Raw genomic sequence first — 16,436 nt, forward strand, 5'->3', positions numbered from 1 at the left:
CCCGCAAGGCCCAGCCCCACGCCTCCGAATGGCCGGCTCCGGGCGCCGCGGTCGAGAACTCGGAGAGCCATTGGGAACGTTACCCGCCGCTCAGTCCTGTCTTTTATGTCTATTGGCTGCCGTGCCTGTCCGTCACTCTCTTCAACGCCCAAGCCCGTTTTTCCTTTCTAGCTCTCATTGGTTGCAGCCTCTGGCCTGCTCCGCCCTCAGTGGCTGCATGGGTTCCCAAGCTCTACCAGTGGGGTAGAGCTTGCTGCAAGGGTGGGACCGGATTATCCAGCAAGTGACGGGGCGACAAGCAGAAGGGTCCTGGGAGCGGCTTCCAGCTCTCGCTAGGCCGGTGGGTAAATACGGACAGTCCGGCTGCAGTCCCCGCCCGCTCAAGTCTCTACGAGCGAAGGGACCGCGCCCGCCTTCTAGCCTTGGCCGGAGCTTCAGTTTCTGACACTTTGCCCTGGCGTACTAGCCTCCAGGACCAACCTTGCTCGCCCGTGTCTGGAGACCCTTGGACTGCGTCGATTCTGGACAAAGCCGGAGGGTCAGATTCGACAATAGCCCACCCCAGGGCTCCGACGCGCTGGCTGCGCCCGGAACCCCAGGTTCGCGGCCTCGGTTTCCGGCCGACGCAGGCGTTTTGTGGCCCCAGCCCACGGAAGCAGACTAGGAGACACGGTGGAACCGGCGATGGCGCCGCCTGCGGGCGGAGCAGTGGCGGCCTCGGACCCAGGATCTGCAGCGGTGCTGCTTGCTGTGCACGCCACTGTGAGGCCGCTAGCTGCGGGGCCGGACGCCGAGGCGCAGTTGCGGAGGCTGCAGCTGAGCGCAGACCCCGAGCGGCCGGGGCGCTTCCGGCTGGAGCTGCTAGGCGCGGGTCCCGGGGCGGTGAGTGAGGGCGGCGCGGGCAGGTGGCCAGGCGACCTGGGCGGGGCGGGGCGGGGCAGGGCGCAGAGCTGGAGGCCTGGGCCATCCACTTGCCCGCTGAGTTCCGAGTAGCAGGTCACTTTTCTTGTTTCTGTTTCCTCGTCTATAAATGGGGATTACGCTGGCACTTACCTTTGTAGGACTGCTATGAGTTTTATAAGGAGTCTTAAAGAGTTTAGGACAGCGTAAGTGGCCTATAAATGTTACCTCATAAGGCCTTGTTTATCATGTAGTGTGTGCTGGGGGAAGCATAAGCCTAGACTCTCCCCATTCTCAGGTCAGTTTGGAGTGGCCCTTGGAGACAGTTTCCTACACCGTCCGAGGTCCCAGCCAGCATGAGCTGCAGCCTCCACCAGGAGGACCTGGGACCCTCAGCCTGCACTTCCTCAATCCTGTGGATGCTCAGCGGTGGGCAGCCCTGGTCCAAGGTGCCACCGTGGATGGACAGAATGGTTAGTGCCTTGGAGCAAAGGTTCATTTGGTTGGCCAGGGGTTGTGCTGGGAGAGAGCAGGAGTAGCCCTGGCCTCCCAGGCCTGGACGGGGAATGTAGTGGGGAAAGACGGCCTGCCTTACCCACTGCTGGTGTTCCGGAAAGGTGCCCAGAAGAAAGTGGAGAAAAGGAACAGGCCAAGAACTGGAGCCTGGAGTACCAAATGTGGAGGGGCAGAAAAAGCAGGCCCTCACCACCTGGGTGAGAAGACACTGTATCAAGAGCAATTGGAGAGCCCTGGCTGGTGTAGCTCAGTGGATTAAGCGCGGGCCTGCGAAGCACACGATCGCGGTTCGATTCCCAGTCAGGGCACATGCCCGGGGTTGCAGGTCGGTTCCCTGCAGGCCAGTTCCCAGCAGGGGATGCACAAAAGGCAACCACACATTGATGCTTCTCTCCCTCTCCTTCCCCTCTTCCCCTCTAAAGATAAATAAATAAAATCTTAAAAAAAAAAAAAAAGAGCAATTGGATTTTGGAGAATGACAGGCTCTGATCTGAGCTCCTTAAGATTGGCGGGGACCTGCATTTGTAGGTGTGGTGCAGTCAGGGCTGCACAGAAGGACGTTTCCAGATACTCAGGAGATGGAATTGTCTGGAATTTTGTCTGTTTAAATTGAAGAATTAGTGGTTGAGACAGGAAGATGGGGGGCTAAATACCCTTAGGCTCCCAGAGAGAGGGCCTGTTTGGGGGGGCATGGAGGCGGCCCAGTTCTCACATATCTGGGGGGAGTGGGAGCAGGTGGATTGGGGCTGGAGCTGGGGCTCTGGAGAGGAAAAGACTGGGGTAGGAAAGGTTAACCAAGGTTAGCAGGAGAGAAGTGTGGAGAGGAAAGAGGTTCGGGCAGGCAGACCGTACATCTGGGAAAGAGTCCACAAACGCATCATAAGTGCCGCTAGAGGGGCAGGAAGAAAACCATACAAGGTGATGTAAGGGAGGCCCAGACAATAGCATTTGTAGAGGAAGAAAGGCTTTTTTCATTCTCTCACTCACCAGGTGTACTCAGTACCACTTTGGACTAAGCACCTCTTTAGGCCTTGGAGGTTTATCATAAATAAAACTTCATATCTCTGCCCTCTCAGAGTTTGGAGCCTCAAGTGAGAGGGAAGCGGGGTGCAGAGCGGCCAGCTCTGTAAGGAAGCCCAGGGCCGACGGACAGTGGCTCTGGGAGGGCTGGATTGGAATGGAGCAGTCTGAGGTGCTCTGTGCTGATGGTAGTCAGGAGAGGGGCAGAGGTCCCTGAAGGCACCAAAGAAAAGGCCGTGCTGACTGCAGGGCTCCTGCCGAGACAGAGGGGCAGACTCCTGAGCACTTGCCTTTGGTTCTATGTGGTCAAGAGAACAAGCGTCCCTAGCTGGTTGACGGGGCCTGTGGAGGCCAAAAGAAGTGGCCTGGCCTCCATGGAGGAGGGACAAAGGTAGGACCAGACGGCAGAGGATCTGGAGGACTCCAGAGCACAACAAGTGCAGCTCCAGCTCTGCAAGCAGGTGGCCAAGACCCAAGAGGTCCCTTGACCTTCTAAGAGCCATGGCTTGGGCGAAGACCTGGCTTGAAGTATGGTCAGGGTGGGGCACTGGCATGGGCTGAGGTGAGGAGGGAAGAGGCAAAGGTCCTAAAAAACTGAGGTCAGAGAGCAGAGGCCTAGGTGAGGACTCGGCTAAGAGGCTGGGTCTTGGGAGACCACCAGCCCATCCCACATCTTCCCTCCTAGGCAGTGACAGCCTGCCTCCAGCCCCGAGCACAGAAACAGGCCCTGTTTCCCCACCCAGCCCCTCCGAAGTACACACACCCAAGGCTGTCCAACCCAAGGTGGATGCTTCTTTACATCTTGGAGACTTGATGGAGAAAGGTAAAGGCAGGTGGCCAGAGGGGGTTGGGGGCCTTGGGTGATGTGCTCAGCTGTGATGTGCTCTTTCCTTGCAGAAGAGCTGGCAGGACGCCTGGCCCAGGCCATTGAAGGTGGGGATGAGAAGGGGGCAGCCCAAGCAGCAGCCATCCTGGCCCAGCATCATGTGGCCCTCGGTGTCCAGCTCCAGGAGAGCTGCTTCCCTCCTGGCCCCATCAAGTGAGCCCTGGGACTTTGTCCTCACCCCACCCTCCCGACCCTCCCAGGTACCACTTCACTCCCCCAACCTATATTCTGGCCCAGGCTACAGGTCACAGTTGAAGATGCTGCATCCTCTGCCCACATCTCGCTGCAAGTCTACCCCCACTGCACCATCTCCACCCTTCAGGAGCAGGTGAGCACAGGGTCTGGGGAGCCCCGCTGAGGGCCGTGATCCTGGGTGACACTGCTGGGCCCTGATGCTCTGGCTCCAGGTGTTCTCGGAGTTTGGCTTTCCTCCAGCAGTGCAGCGCTGGGTCATTGGGAAGTGCCTGTGTGTGCCGGAGCGCAGCCTTGCTTCCTACGGGGTCCGGCAAGACAGGGACCCTGCTTTCCTCTACCTGCTCTCAGCCCCTCGAGAACCACCAGGTCAGTCCTTGATTGGGGTGGGATGAGGAAGGTGGGGTATAGCCTGACTCGGCCCCAAGCCCCACCCCCTCTACCATAGGACGCAGCCCTCAGCATCCCCAGAAGATGGATGGGGAACTAAGCCACCGCCTATTTCCTCAGTCATTGGGGCTGCCCCCAGCCCCTCAGCCAGCCAGCTCAAGCCTCCCCAGCCCCCTTCAGGTAGGCAAGGGCCCAGGTAAGATGGGCCTGGGCAACTATGGGCAGTGGAAGGAAAGCGGTAAGCAATAACTGTACCCCCTCTCTAGTCTGGCTGGCCCTGCCCTTCTTGTACCTTCATCAACATCCAGAGCCGCCCTGCTTGTGAGATGTGTAACACTCAGAGACCCTGTGCTTGGAACCCACTTCCTGCAGCCTCCACTCAGCAGTCACTAATGGTACTAGAGGCAGAGGAGGGTAGGGAGTGGGGAGGCATGGCTGAACAGCAAAATGAACCATCTTCCTCCCTGCCCAAGGTCACAAGGGGAGAAGATGGCCCTTCCCTTCCAGGCCCGAGGTCCCTGGATGCCCTCCTGAACCTCTCAGGGGACCTCCGCTGACAGCTCCCGGGGGATAGCGCCAGAGTCATTAAAGATACTTTTGAGCCAACTGAGTGCCCCCACTTTGTGCGGACTAGGCTTCTGGAATGGGGTGTAGGTAGGGCACAGTCCCGCCCAGGACACTTGGCAGAGGGGGGCAGTTCTGGGGCTCCCCATCAGAGTCCAGGAGGCTACTAAAGAGCTCACTTGGACCCCAACCCCCAGGGGTCCTAGGGCGTCGAGCTGACATATCTTCCCACACCCCAAGGCTTACAGAGCCCTCACCTCAGCTGCTGACCACTGCCAGGGCCCTCTGTGAGCCCCGCCCCCAGCTAGCCAGGTTTCCCCTGATTTGCCTAAAGCCCCTCAAGTATGTACCCTCTTCTCTTCTCCCATTCAGCTCTCTCTCTGCCCTCCAAGTTGGCCATCTCCTCCCTTCTGGGGCTGCTCTAGCCAGGATGTCTTAACACTCCCTTCCTGGGAACAAGAAAAGCCCAGAAGCTAAGAGTTTTAGGTCCTGCTAAGGCAACATGCCCTTGGCCCTCCTACCAGGGACAGGTCCACTGCTGCCCCGCCCCCACCACTCCCCAGCATGCTGCTGTGTGGACCCAGCTCAGCATGGCTATTTGCACCCCGCCCCAGCTGGCTGTGGTTGCCCGGAGGCACCTTCCTATGACAAGCGCCCAGACACCACCACACTGCTCCCTGTCATCTGTCCAGCCAAGCCTGGGAGCACATTCCAGTCTTGCTCCCTTAGCTCTACTTCTGGGCAGGGTGTCTCCCTCTCCCAGCCCCAAACGGCTCTGGCAAGTCATACTTCAGGCCAGGCCCCTCTTGTTGGGAAGCCCCCTCAGGAGATGGATGAGTGGTTCAAGACATTGACATTTGGCTGTTATTCTGGCAGATCCCTGGGCTGTGTCTAACCAGGCCCTTTTCACCTGTGATTGAGTACTCTCCACCCAAGTGCTGCCATGGTCTTTAGAAGTCCTCTGTTTCCTGTCCCACATCCAGAACTGGGTGGGCTCCCAGCCAGCAGTCAGTGCAGGGCAATGCTGGCCACGCTGGATGGGGCATCCCTGGGAACTCTCGAGAGCAAAGATGTTAGTCTCCGTGTCCCCTGCAAACTGCAGTCCCATCACACAATGGTTCAAATGTGTCCACTGAGAAACTTAATTTATTTCCATGATACAGGCTGGAGGATCTGGAGCTTGAGCTCTGTCTCCTGCCCCATCCCCACTTGTCCCAGAGGAAGAGGGGCTTGGCCAAGAAGGCCAGCTGGGGCCTGAAGAGGCCACAGGTGGCTCCTTGGCTTGAGGGCCCATTCAAGCAATACAGCAAGCAGACACTAGTCAGGGTCACTTGGGTGGCCGATAAGCCAGCTTCCGGCTCTTCAGGACTGACCACTTATGCCTCTTCATGGCGTAGACCAGGGGCAACAGCAAGCCCATCATCATCAACATCTGGGGATGAGGCAGGCTCAGAGGAGGGAGGCACAAAGGAGCCCTGCCCCAGCTCCCAGCCGCTCCCATGCCCACTATGCCCCTTGCCCAACCCTTTCACCTTGAGCCCCATGCGTTTGCGATGGTCGTGCTCTGGCTCAGATGCCCAGCGCAGGAAGGTACACACATCCTTGGCTACCTGGGACATGGTAGCTGGGGTGCCTGGGCCAAGAACAAGTGATGAGGGCTGCTGTTGGGGTCCCTGCCCAACCTGCAGTAACCCTCAGAACATCCCCTCCATGGTAGATGGCTTCCTGCCCAAGGCTTCAGAAGGGATGGGACCGCCCCAGCACACAGCCCGGAGCTGGACAGGGCAGTGAAGACTGATCACGAGCCTGCTCAGATGAGCAGACAGTAGACATATCTCCAGCCAAGGAGAACACAGAGAAGCATCCTGGGCGGGGAGGGGGGTGCAGGAGAGCAGGACCCAGCATGACCACGCCCAGGGTGGGGGGGCCTCACCATCATCAAACTCCAAGACCTCATCGTAGATAGGAGGGGCCATGGCAATGGCCTGGCCAGGGAAGTAGGGATTGAAGTAGAGGCCTTCCCGTAGCAACACCCCGGTGGGCGGCTCGCAGTATCCCGTGAGCAAGGAGAAGACGTAGTCCTCGCCACCGTGCCTGGGACCAGATCCATGCCACCTCAGGCCCTGGTATGGGTTGGACCTTCCTCTCCTCCCTCCACCCCCTACAGGAAGCTGGTGTACCTAGCTCGCACGACGTAGCTGAGGTCAGGGGGCAGTGCTCCGTTGTTGGCTGCTCTGGCGGCCTCAGGGTTGGGGTACGGTTTGGGGAAGTAGTCAGACAGCTTCCCTGGTCTCATGAACATCTCCCCATCCTCATTGGGGCCGTCCTGAACTTCCACCTGCCATAGAGAGCAGCATCTGTACAACCCTGGTTTCTGTCCTTGGAGCCCCAACCCCTGGTTCCTCAGCAGCATCTCCACGCCGCGTACCTCTTCGGCCAGGGCCTTGGCTTCCTCCTCAGTGTAGCACACGCCCACCAGGTGCCGGTAAGCCACATAGTCCATGCTGTGGCAGGAGGAGCACACCTGCTTATACACCTGGAAACCCCTCCGAATGCTAATAAGGAAAGGGAAAGAATTAGTGGCGCCAAGGTCCCCCCCCCCCCAGTCCACCCAGAAACTCCCCTGGCCAACCAGCCGCACACCTGGTGTGGTCCAGGGAAGAGAGGAGGCCGCGATGGGACCACGGATAGCTGGGGGGGTGCAGCTCGAGGTCGGTGGCACTCACGGCAGAATGCAGAGCCACAGCCAGGCCTGCACCCCCTGCCGCCAGCATGCCCAGCGCTGACAGCATCACTTTCCGGCCCCGGGACAGGCCAGACTTCGACGACCAGGGCATTGCCTGCAAGAGCTCCGCTCAGCGCCTGCCAGAACACCACCCTGCCCTACCTGGGGATCTGATTCTCGGGGCCTACCACTCCCATGCATCACCCAGCACTGGCCACCTCCCGTGGACCGCCAAAAGCACACTCTGCGCCACTGCCCGCCCCACCCCTCCGCGCCGCTGACCCCGCGACCGTGAGTGGCCCATGAGGACTGGGTGTGAGGCGTGTTCTCGGATGCTGGGCCGGGGATCACGCCGAGGTGAGCAAGGGTGCTGGGGCAGGCCAAGGTCACAACAGCTGGCCGAGGTCAGGCTGAGGTCACTTCAGGACGCGGGCCCAGTCGGGAAGGCCAGAGCGGGAGTAGGCCTGGGTGCGCCCCCACGGGAAAGCCCTCAGCCCCGACCCGGCAGCGAGCCCGCCCCGCCGCCTTCACGCTCCGCACGAGGCGCCTCTGCTGCTCGCACGGGTGGGCGCCTGGCCCTGCCCCCGGGAGGCACCAGATAGGCAGGCAGCGGAGGCCCAGCAGGGGCCTCGTGTGGCCGAGGTCGCTCCCCCGCTGGCTGGCCCGCGCCCGGAGCCTCCCCGCCGTGACCTTCACGGGCTGCGGGGCCGCGCGGCGGCCGGGTACGGGCCAGCGCTCACCTGAGGCGTCCGCAATGGGAGCTGCCCGGGCCGCGCGCCGCACAACAGACCCCGGGCACGAGCGCCGGGCAGCCCCGCGGCCCGAGGACCCAGCACCGCCCCGCGAAGCGAAGCCGCTGCAGCCGCCATCTTGGCCCTCTTCAGCGCGGCCGCCGCTCCCGTCGGCCCTTGCGGCGCTAAGGGAGCTTTAGGCTCGCGAGAGCCGGGGGCGCGGGGTGGGGCGGGGTTTATCCGGCGTGGGGCGAGGCTGGTCCTCGCGGCGCTGCTTCGGTTGTCGTGGGGACGAGGGGTCGGGCTTTCCGCGTTGAGTCTCCCTGTTGCCGTGACAACGGCCAATATTCCGGCCTTCTCCTAGCTGCGGAGCCTACTCTTTCGGGTTGATGCGGCCCAGCTGGGTAGGGTGGTGCCTCGCGCTGCTCCGGCCTTCCCGCACGGCCCTCGACCGCGGCGGGCCCCTCACCGCTGCCAGGCCCACGCGAACACTGCTCTCCCGCATCCGAACGACAAGGATTATCAGGCACATGTGCCCGGTAACCGTCTTCCACAGCAGCCGGGAGCACAGCAGCCAAGGCTCCTCAGGAAACCGCGGTCAGTTTGCAGTGAAGGTGGGGAGGGAGTCAGGACCTCGAAAATCTGCTTCCCCTTCCACTCGCATTAAGAGCGAGGAAAAATCTAGCAGCAATGGTCAGAGTCAACTTTTTCAGAACTCTGGGAATTAACTGAAGGTAAAGTTGACCTTAAAATAAAACATCCATTTTTTTTCCAGAAAAAAAAAAAAAAGAGGGACGGGGGAGCTTTAACTCTGGACAAGCATGCAATAACAAGAACTAGAGGCAAGTCCAGGGAACAAAGAGAAAGACCTTCAGAGAGAGAAAGAAGAAAGCTGGGAGGGGCAGCTTTGAACGAAAATCCATTGAAGGCATCGGAGAGTTCAGGGTGAAGGTTTCTCACTGGCTGAGTTTGGGAAAGTTGAAGGCAGCATTATCCATTAACAGCCCCCCCCCCCAAAAAAAAAGGAAACAACCCAAATGCCTGTCATTTGATGAATGGATAAACAATGTGTGGCAGGTCCTCACCATGCCTGACAATTCAGCCATAGAAAAGAAATCCAGGGTGAACCTGGAGAACACTGTGCTGAGCGAGAGAAGCCAGTTAGGACAGACAGACAGCCTGATGTGTTAGTCTGCTTCTTCCCAGAGGAAGCAAAGTGGTGGAAGCAGAGAGGAGACCCCTGGGGCCAGGAGAGGAGGTGCATGCGGGGTAGGAGGTGGTCAGGTTGGGACAAAGTACTTAGAGGTGACTCTGGCGTATCCAGGAAGTGGAGGAGACATGGATGGGGCTTCAGAAGAAGGGCTGGGTGGGAGCCAGGATCTGAGTGTGGGCATCTAGACAGCTGAAGTCCGTGGAAATAGGTCACAGGTAATGCCGCCCGGAGAGCCACCAAGGTCCTGACACTCCTGAAGCCTCAGATGGAGTGGGCAACTTGGCAAAGGGTCGTCGAGGGCACCTAGGAGACCCGGACACCCAGGGCAGTTGCTGGAGGCTTCCCAAGCCCAAGGAGGGCATCTGTACAGCCTGGTAGTTGAGAGGCGGCTGGGTGTTGAGAAGTGGTTGAAGTGGCCTGCCCGGCCAGTGTCCCCAGGCCTCAGCCCTCGACTCCTGGTGGCCCTCACCCCACATAAGCAGACCTCCAGGCCCCTGTGGAAGGCAGCAGGTCTACCCCTGGAGCTTCTTTCTGGACCCAATGATTGAGCTCACCAGCATCTGATTCTTTCCTTCAGCACTCTGCGGTGTACCTGGTTCTGTGCAAGAAAGTGCTTGTCCCCATCGTGCTTCTCTTCTGGGGCTGGAGAGGCAAGGGAGGACTTAATATCGACCTTGATATTGAGGATGATTATTGACACAACACACATACACATACTTGTAAATCTGTCCCGCTGGCCCCACCTAAGGGTCCCCATGTGAGCTGGTTCAGCAGTAGCCACTCTTGTATTGGTTGGAAGTAGATCAGAGTGTCAGAAAACTCCGAATAACAGTGGCTTAAGCGAGGTAAAGTTTTCTCACTTTTCCTTGTCCCTGTTTAAGATGCCCAGTTTAGCAACCACGGGCTGCTGTGATGGCTTCTGATCCTCAGTGTGGGCTGTCCCTCATGTCCCAAGTATCACTCCCACATTCCTATGGGCAAGAGAGAGATGGGCTGTGAAGGTTAGGCTGTGTGAGGTCTCAGAGTTTGCCCTTGAAGTTGCTGCTCATTTCCTGTCAGCCACAGTGCAGTCACAAGGTAACACCTGGCTGCAGACAGACTGGGAGTGTCCTTATTTGGGGGTGGCCTGTGCTCCAGTCAAAGGTGGGGCTCTTTGACTCAGAACTGATGTTGGGGGAGCAGTTGCTACTGCCCCACATCTTCAGAGGAAAGTTCAGGGTTTTATATTCATCCCTTTTACATCTGACCTGCATCTTTACCACCTAGCTTAAAAAAAAAAAGTCAGGTGACAGTGAAAATCAGACAGGAATGCTCCCACAGTCCCCCTTCAACTCCTGTGTGCAGTCCCCAAGAATTCTGCACAGGTTAGCTTAGGTACAATTGAGGGAATCTGTTTTTGTTTTTACGTTATTTTTAGAAAGGGGAAGGGAGGAGGAAAGAGGAGAGAAACATCAATCAGTTGCCTGTAAGTGCCCTAACTGGGAACAGAACTGGTGACCTTTTGTTTTGCAGGATGATGCCCAGCCCCTTGGGCCATACCAGTCAGGACAAGATGATCTTTTAGCTTTTGTCCCCACTTGTGTGTTGCATGACTTAATGTATTTTCATGACTTGTGTTTAAGTGACTGCCTAAGTCCAGTTAAAAATGGCTCATTGAGGCCAAAGTCTGGCTGGAGGGAATTTTAGATGCCAGCGCACAGGGACAGAGCCTATAGGAGACCATGACAAAATGCAGATGTCCGCCCGCCTTGGATGACAGGAGGCCCGCGGACAACAGGTGCTGGGCAGACCAGGGGAGAGACCTAGAGAGGCCAGCCTGGGAGGTGCTCCTGGGGTGGGGTGGAAGCCTGAGGACCCTTGTTCCATATAGAAAGTGAATAGATTCTACCACCTTGGGGACCAGCAGGCCAAAGATAGACTGCTAGTCACAGTGGGTCTATGGCACCCTCGCCCTACCCTGATCCCCCCAATGCAGGTCAGAGGGCAAATGCCCCCTTAACAGGGGACCAACAGGGACCTCTGGAGACTCCAGAGAAAACCCCTGTGGGTGCTGGCCCCAAGACTGTGCCAGTTGGTCCCCCACTGTGGACCAGGAGCTGCTGACAGGAGACAAGCCCCACCACAGAAGCAGGGCCAGACAGGTGCTGGGGGCTGGGGCTTCCTCCATGGGACTTGTCAGGCCACGAGCAGTACCCAAAGGACACCGGTTGGCATTGATCTTCCAGGAGGCGCAGCTGTGCGGTGAACACTGAGGCTGGTGACGGCTGTACTCACTAACCCTTGGGGTGCTGGCAGGGGCACCTCAGCCCTCCTGACAGGAAAGCTTCCCCAGTGTGACATGGTGTTGCTTTTTGTTCCTCTACTGCTGTCCCAGTTCTTTTCAGGGGTCTCAGAATAAGCACTTTTCTGTGCTGGCCCATCAGTGTCCTCCCCTGGGGCACTGCAGCCCCACGGACTGCCTGCTTCTGGGTGGTGCTGGGTGGGCTCCCCCACCATGCCCACAATGGGCACCTGGCCTGGTTCAGCTCCAAGGAAGCTGGGCTGGGCACTCCTCTGCTCTATCCCAAGTCCACACGGAGGTCCTGGCCTTGGCTGGGCCCCCATGCCTCACCCTAGCCTCCCCTGCAGGGCTCTAGCCCCACAGCCCCAAGTACAATGGCACCAGGTCTCTGCCTGCTTTAGCTCCTGTCAGACCCCCTAGCCCTGCCCACTGTTTCTTCTTACCCAGCACTGTGCCTCCTACAGCACTGGACTGGGATGCAGAGACCTCTGGGGCTGGCAGAGATACCATCCAGGAAGTGGACAAGGGCAGTGCAGGAAGGGGCTGTGCAGGAATGCCAAGCCCTGCAGGCAGAGCCTCTCCCCCTCAGAACCAGGGGCCCACATGGACAAGGGACAGTGGGCCAGGAGACCCAGGACAACTGAGACAAAATACTGGTTTATTTCCTAGGAAGGAGAATATGAGGGTGGGGAGTTCCCACTGCAGTCTGCATGCCACAGGGCAAGCTATTGTCACTTCCAGAAGAGAACATTCCAGAAGAGCAACCAGCAGGGGTAGAGGCCCAGAGCCAGCAGTGGAAAGAGCAGGGCGCCATAGGTGTGGTGTTCCAGCACGCCCTGTGCCAGCGCCGCCAGGAAGAGCTGCCAGCCCTCAGCCAGTGACAGTGGCACCTCCTGCAGCTCCCGCCACAGGAACAGGCTGCCCAGCAGTGTGGCTGCTGGACTCGTCAGCACCAGCAGGGCAGCATAGATCGGCCTAGGTGGAGAAGCGGGGTCAGGTGGGCTCTGAGTTGGGGGCAAAGACACCAACTGGGGTGGAAGGGCACTGTGTGAGGGTGAGTCTGTGGTGAGGGGGTTGACCATCACATACCGGGGGCCATGGGGCTTAGTGAGCACGGCAGCGGGCACCATGGTAGCAGCCAGCAGGAAGCCCAGTGAGAAGTTGGTGAGGGTGATGCAGGCCAGCTGTAGTGCCAGGTAGATCAGGGCCACCAGCTTCAGTGCCACCCAGCCCCTGTCTGGGGCCTCTGTGCTCACCACACTGCAAGGCGAGGGACTCACAGTCAGCTGCCTGTGTGTCCAGGGTGTCCCCTGCCGGTGCCCACCCAGCCCAGCTCCTCACCGGTGGGTGTTGTGTGGGAGGGCCAGGCCAGCGACATAGATGGCCAGCAACGTCAGCACCACAGCCTCAGCCTCGGCCACAGGAAAGTGCTGGGTGGCCACATGCTGGCCCAGCACAGGTAGGACATAGAGGGCCAGGCCCATGGCCTGTGAGATCAGCAAGGGTGCCACAAGGGAAGCCAGCCCTATACCCTGCGGGGCACACAGGTGGCTGGAGATGGACCCTGGGGCCAGGCAAGGCCAAGGATCCTCACCACCCCTACCAGTTAAGACTGAATGGCAGCAGTAACCACCCCCTGGGAGTCTAGAAGCCCACCCTAGGGGCAGAGTGGGGGAATCGTCACCTGTGCTGGGGGTAGGGGAGGACTAGGCCCAAATGCCGCCCCAGCGTCCTTAGGGCCCACTCCGGCCTCGTGCAGCTGCATCCACAGTTCCAGGGCGTGGCCTAGTCAAGGACCCTGACGAGACGTGTGATGGGATCTACCTGGTGGGGAACCCAGGGCTCACCCCCACTCCCTCACCCCGAGGATGGGGTCTTTCCTCAGCCTAGAGTGAAGGAGACCTGAGGCCAGCCACAGGTGCACAGTGGGGTTGCAGAGGATATCTTGAGACCAAGGACCAGGAGCAAGAAGCCAGCAGCAGGCATGTAAAGGCCGATGGAGACAAAGCGGGAGAGGGCGGGGAGCAGGTAGAAGAAGAAGGACTGGTGCAGACGCTCCAGGAGGTGGTTGAGCTTGCGGAACATGCCCTCCAGAGCCCTGCCGGTGAGGGACAGGGTCAAGGCTGGCCAGGGCCCTAGGCACCCTTATCCTGCCTTGAGCATGGAAAGAAGGGACCAGAGCCACTTACTTGCCTACGGCCACCAGGTCATACTTATACTGGCGGAAGCTGTTGATGCCACGTAGGGTTAGAGCCTCCACGCGATAGCGCAGGAAGAGGCCATGGGGACCGTGGGGGCGGCCAGAGGCCTGCTGCAGAACCATGAGCAGCAGCGTCTGCAGACCCTGCAGTGGCCCGTCTACCGATGTCCATTCCTGGGGCTGCAACTTTGAGGTTTTGGAGACAGGGTCAGATACCCACCCCCAGGCCCCACACCCCCCAGGCAGGCAGCCCTACCTTGCCCTGCAGTGTGCACAGCAGCCCCCCTCTCTGGCAGAAGGTCTGGAAGAGGTTGAGCAGGTCAAGGTTGGGCAGCTGCCCATTGAGTCCCTCCACAGCCACATCAAGGCTAGTGACCACATCGCTGCTCAGCTCCAGGGCCACAGCTGCCTGGATGGCCCCAGCCCGGCCCTGCAGAGGGGATGACTGCATGCCTGTAGAAGCAGGTGTGTGAGCTGCCAATGGTGCTGGTGAGGACAGTGGCCTGAGAGAGGGGCCAGGGAAGGACAAGAGCACCCACCAGTGACATTGATGTCGTGGTAGGCTTCGAGCCAAGCCTCTGTGCCCAGAAGGTCGTGTTCTGTCACCAGGAAGATGATGTCTTTGGCCCAGTAAATCTGCCCTGGAGGCCAGAAGCAGGATGAGCAGGACCTGAGGCAGTGGCGAAACCCTCCCTTGCTAGGAATAGCCTCTGTGACTCACCCCGAAAGTGGGCAGCCAGTGCCAGCAGCAGCCCCACAGCCTGGCTGTTGGTAGACTCAGGGCCACAGGGTACGGTGAGCACCAGAGACTCGGTGCTAGCAGCGCGTGGGGCCCGCAAGATGCCATACACGTTGGTGCCTGAAACCATCTGCGAGAAGCATTGGTGGGGAAGCCTCAGCACGACCCCACCGTTATGTGGCTGAGGCCTCTCCCCCTTCTGCCATAGAATGCCCACTAGGATTTCCCCTGGCCCCAAACCACCCCCCCCCGCCTCCACTATACATAGCGCTCGTGGATCTCATCTGGAAAGGGCAGTTTACGGGAGAAACTCTGCGTGTAGACTTCCAGTCCCACTGACCGCATAGTCCGCTCCAGCCACACCACTGGCAGGGCCCTAGAGACACGAGAGAGCCTCTGAGTAAAGCTCCCTGGCCTTGACCACCTGTGTCCCCCATACCCGCGGCTCCACCGCTCACCCCGACTTCCTGCGGTGAGCAGCAAAGTCCCGGGCAAAGCTCCGGGCCCGGTCTCCACCCGCAAACTGCTCCTCTACCATGGTGGAGCCCATGGCGTTCTCCGACATGTACGTGCGCTGGGTCAGTGGCGGGAAGGCCAGCGCCAGGAACCAGGCGATGCCCGCCACATAGCTCAGCACGCTGCGGGGAGAGGGGGCGGAGACCATGGAGCGTCAGCCGGTCAGGGTCCCCGGCTTGTCCTCCACACTGGGGCGTGTCTGAGGGAGCTAGATGCGCAGTCCCGGCACCAGCTACTCCCGACGGGAGAGCTGACCCCGGCCTGATGCCCCGAGTAATGCCGGCAAGCCCCAGACCCTCGGGCCCTGCACTCACCAGAGCGGTGCGTTGAGGCGCAGAATGAGGCGGACGAGTGCGCGCCGACGCGCGGGGTCCGACAGGAGGCCCATGGAGGAACGGCTCCAGGACCACGCTCCGACAACCAGCCAAGGCCGCCGGCCCGGCCCACCCCTCTTCGCAAGCTCTGCACAGCGCCCGCCCGCACTTCCGGTCCCGTCGGCCCTTGCGCTGCCGCGCAAGCGCGGTACCAGCCCACCCAGCGAGGCCTCCGCACAGGATCGAGGCGGATGGGTGTGACCCGAGCACTAAGGGTTGGGTTCTCGGTCCGCAGTGCCAGAGCAGTGAGGACGACAGCCTGCCGTCGTGGCCAGTCGGCGCGAGGAGACAGCCCTGGTTCAAGGATTTTAGGCGAATCAGAAGAGGGTGAATTGGGCAGGTGGGTGGAAAGCTGGAGGCAGCAACCACAGCATGGATGCCCAGAGGAAATCGTGAAGGTCCTGCTACTGGAAATGAAAGATGAGTGCTCGTGGACTGGTCAGAAGGGGCTCCTGCGGACAGCGAGGCCAAGACTTGGGCAGACTCATTTCTATGGATGTCGGTCGCCAAAAATGGCAGTGGGTGCCTCAGTGGAATCACAGCAAGAACCCACCATCGGGGTCAGAGGACCACAGGGAGGAAGGTGTAAATGGCACTACCAGCCAGAATGGGTTTCAGAGAAGCTGGGGGTGCTGTCCAGGCCAGGAAGTGCCCAGGAATTTAGGGGAGGAGCAGACTCTGGGTGTAGATTGCAGGGGCTGGTGGTCAGGGCTCAGGCAGGGCTGAGAGCAAGAGATGGAGGGGGTGTCTGTGTCCCACTGAGGGTGGGTCAGACCTGCAGCGAGAAAACTCCAGGTGTGTCTGTACTTTTGGGGCAGAAGGTAAGTAGGACCGACCCAGAATTTTTAGGGAAAAAAGGGCCATTTAGTTCAAGTCATAGTCCCTAGGATGTGGGACATGCTCACTGCCCAATCTCCACGGTGGGTATGCACAGCCAGCTGAGTGTCACCTAAGCCCTTGTGCTCAGGGCCATGCACGTGCTGGGGTAAGGATAACAGGCTCTACAATCTGATGGCCTGGCTCCGTCTGCCAGGCCACACCTCATTGCTCCGCTGTCTTGAACTTTTCTGGGTACGAGCTGTTCTCTGCACCCAGGGACAAATGCTCCACACCTTCTTCTTCAGGATTTGAATCCTGAGTCTTGAAGTTCATGTGTGGTGGAAGGTCCCTAGTCACCCCCAAAAGCCAG

General features: G+C 59.6%; 3 protein-coding genes across 4 annotated transcripts; 1 reads left to right on the forward strand and 2 right to left on the reverse strand.

Annotated features, from left to right (window-relative positions):
• The first annotated feature begins 87 nt into the window (after positions 1-87).
• On the forward strand, positions 88-4,510 carry SHARPIN (SHANK associated RH domain interactor). The gene is made up of 9 exons (XM_037166570.2): positions 88-882; positions 1,199-1,373; positions 3,122-3,259; positions 3,334-3,475; positions 3,560-3,650; positions 3,730-3,883; positions 3,963-4,084; positions 4,171-4,299; positions 4,378-4,510. The coding sequence occupies exons 1-9, from the start codon at positions 685-687 to the stop codon at positions 4,459-4,461; spliced, it is 1,233 nt and encodes a 410-aa protein (XP_037022465.1). The 5' UTR covers positions 88-684; the 3' UTR covers positions 4,462-4,510.
• A 1,076-nt stretch (positions 4,511-5,586) lies between these two features.
• LOC119064722 (cytochrome c1, heme protein, mitochondrial) lies at positions 5,587-8,095 on the reverse strand. 2 transcript variants are annotated; one of them, XM_037166581.2, is made up of 7 exons: positions 7,934-8,095; positions 7,112-7,308; positions 6,897-7,023; positions 6,649-6,806; positions 6,402-6,562; positions 6,001-6,101; positions 5,587-5,900 (listed from the first exon to the last, which is right to left on the reverse strand). In XM_037166581.2, exons 1-7 carry the CDS (start codon positions 8,060-8,062, stop codon positions 5,796-5,798), a joined length of 978 nt encoding a protein of 325 aa, XP_037022476.1. In that variant the 5' UTR covers positions 8,063-8,095; the 3' UTR covers positions 5,587-5,795. The 2 variants fall into 2 exon arrangements, with proteins under 2 accessions (XP_037022476.1, XP_037022477.1); XM_037166582.2 differs by lacking the exon at positions 7,934-8,095 and adding an exon at positions 7,476-7,874.
• Positions 8,096-12,059: 3,964 nt separating this feature from the next.
• On the reverse strand, positions 12,060-16,381 carry GPAA1 (glycosylphosphatidylinositol anchor attachment 1). Its single transcript, XM_037166526.2, has 12 exons — positions 15,188-16,381; positions 14,816-14,995; positions 14,622-14,733; positions 14,340-14,487; positions 14,158-14,259; positions 13,875-14,071; positions 13,608-13,804; positions 13,363-13,516; positions 13,103-13,198; positions 12,760-12,950; positions 12,508-12,678; positions 12,060-12,393 (listed from the first exon to the last, which is right to left on the reverse strand). The coding sequence occupies exons 1-12, from the start codon at positions 15,259-15,261 to the stop codon at positions 12,150-12,152; spliced, it is 1,866 nt and encodes a 621-aa protein (XP_037022421.2). The 5' UTR covers positions 15,262-16,381; the 3' UTR covers positions 12,060-12,149.
• Between the last annotated feature and the right edge of the window lie 55 nt (positions 16,382-16,436).

The sequence above is a fragment of the Artibeus jamaicensis genome, unplaced genomic scaffold, assembly GCF_021234435.1.
Source record: "Artibeus jamaicensis isolate MK-2021 breed Jamaican fruit bat unplaced genomic scaffold, CSHL_Jam_final scaffold_916, whole genome shotgun sequence".
Taxonomy (NCBI): domain Eukaryota; kingdom Metazoa; phylum Chordata; class Mammalia; order Chiroptera; family Phyllostomidae; genus Artibeus; species Artibeus jamaicensis.

Bases quoted from the DNA above. Each gene is read 5' to 3' on its own strand.
- SHARPIN (XM_037166570.2), top strand. From the start codon at position 685: ATGGCGCCGCCTGCGGGCGGAGCAGTGGCGGCCTCGGACCCAGGATCT. The intron at 3,476-3,559 runs GTGAGCCCTGGG...ATTCTGGCCCAG, and splicing joins TTCCCTCCTGGCCCCATCAA to GCTACAGGTCACAGTTGAAG. The intron at 3,884-3,962 runs GTCAGTCCTTGA...CCTCTACCATAG, and splicing joins AGCCCCTCGAGAACCACCAG to GACGCAGCCCTCAGCATCCC.
- GPAA1 (XM_037166526.2), bottom strand. From the start codon at position 15,261: ATGGGCCTCCTGTCGGACCCCGCGCGTCGGCGCGCACTCGTCCGCCTC. The intron at 14,996-15,187 runs GTGAGTGCAGGG...CTCTCCCCGCAG, and splicing joins CGCCTCAACGCACCGCTCTG to CGTGCTGAGCTATGTGGCGG. The intron at 12,394-12,507 runs GTATGTGATGGT...TTCTCCACCTAG, and splicing joins ACTAAGCCCCATGGCCCCCG to GCCGATCTATGCTGCCCTGC.
- LOC119064722 (XM_037166581.2), bottom strand. From the start codon at position 8,062: ATGGCGGCTGCAGCGGCTTCGCTTCGCGGGGCGGTGCTGGGTCCTCGG. The intron at 7,024-7,111 runs GTGTGCGGCTGG...TTTCCTTATTAG, and splicing joins TCTTCCCTGGACCACACCAG to CATTCGGAGGGGTTTCCAGG. The intron at 6,102-6,401 runs GTGAGGCCCCCC...TTCTTGGCCCAG, and splicing joins GGTCTTGGAGTTTGATGATG to GCACCCCAGCTACCATGTCC.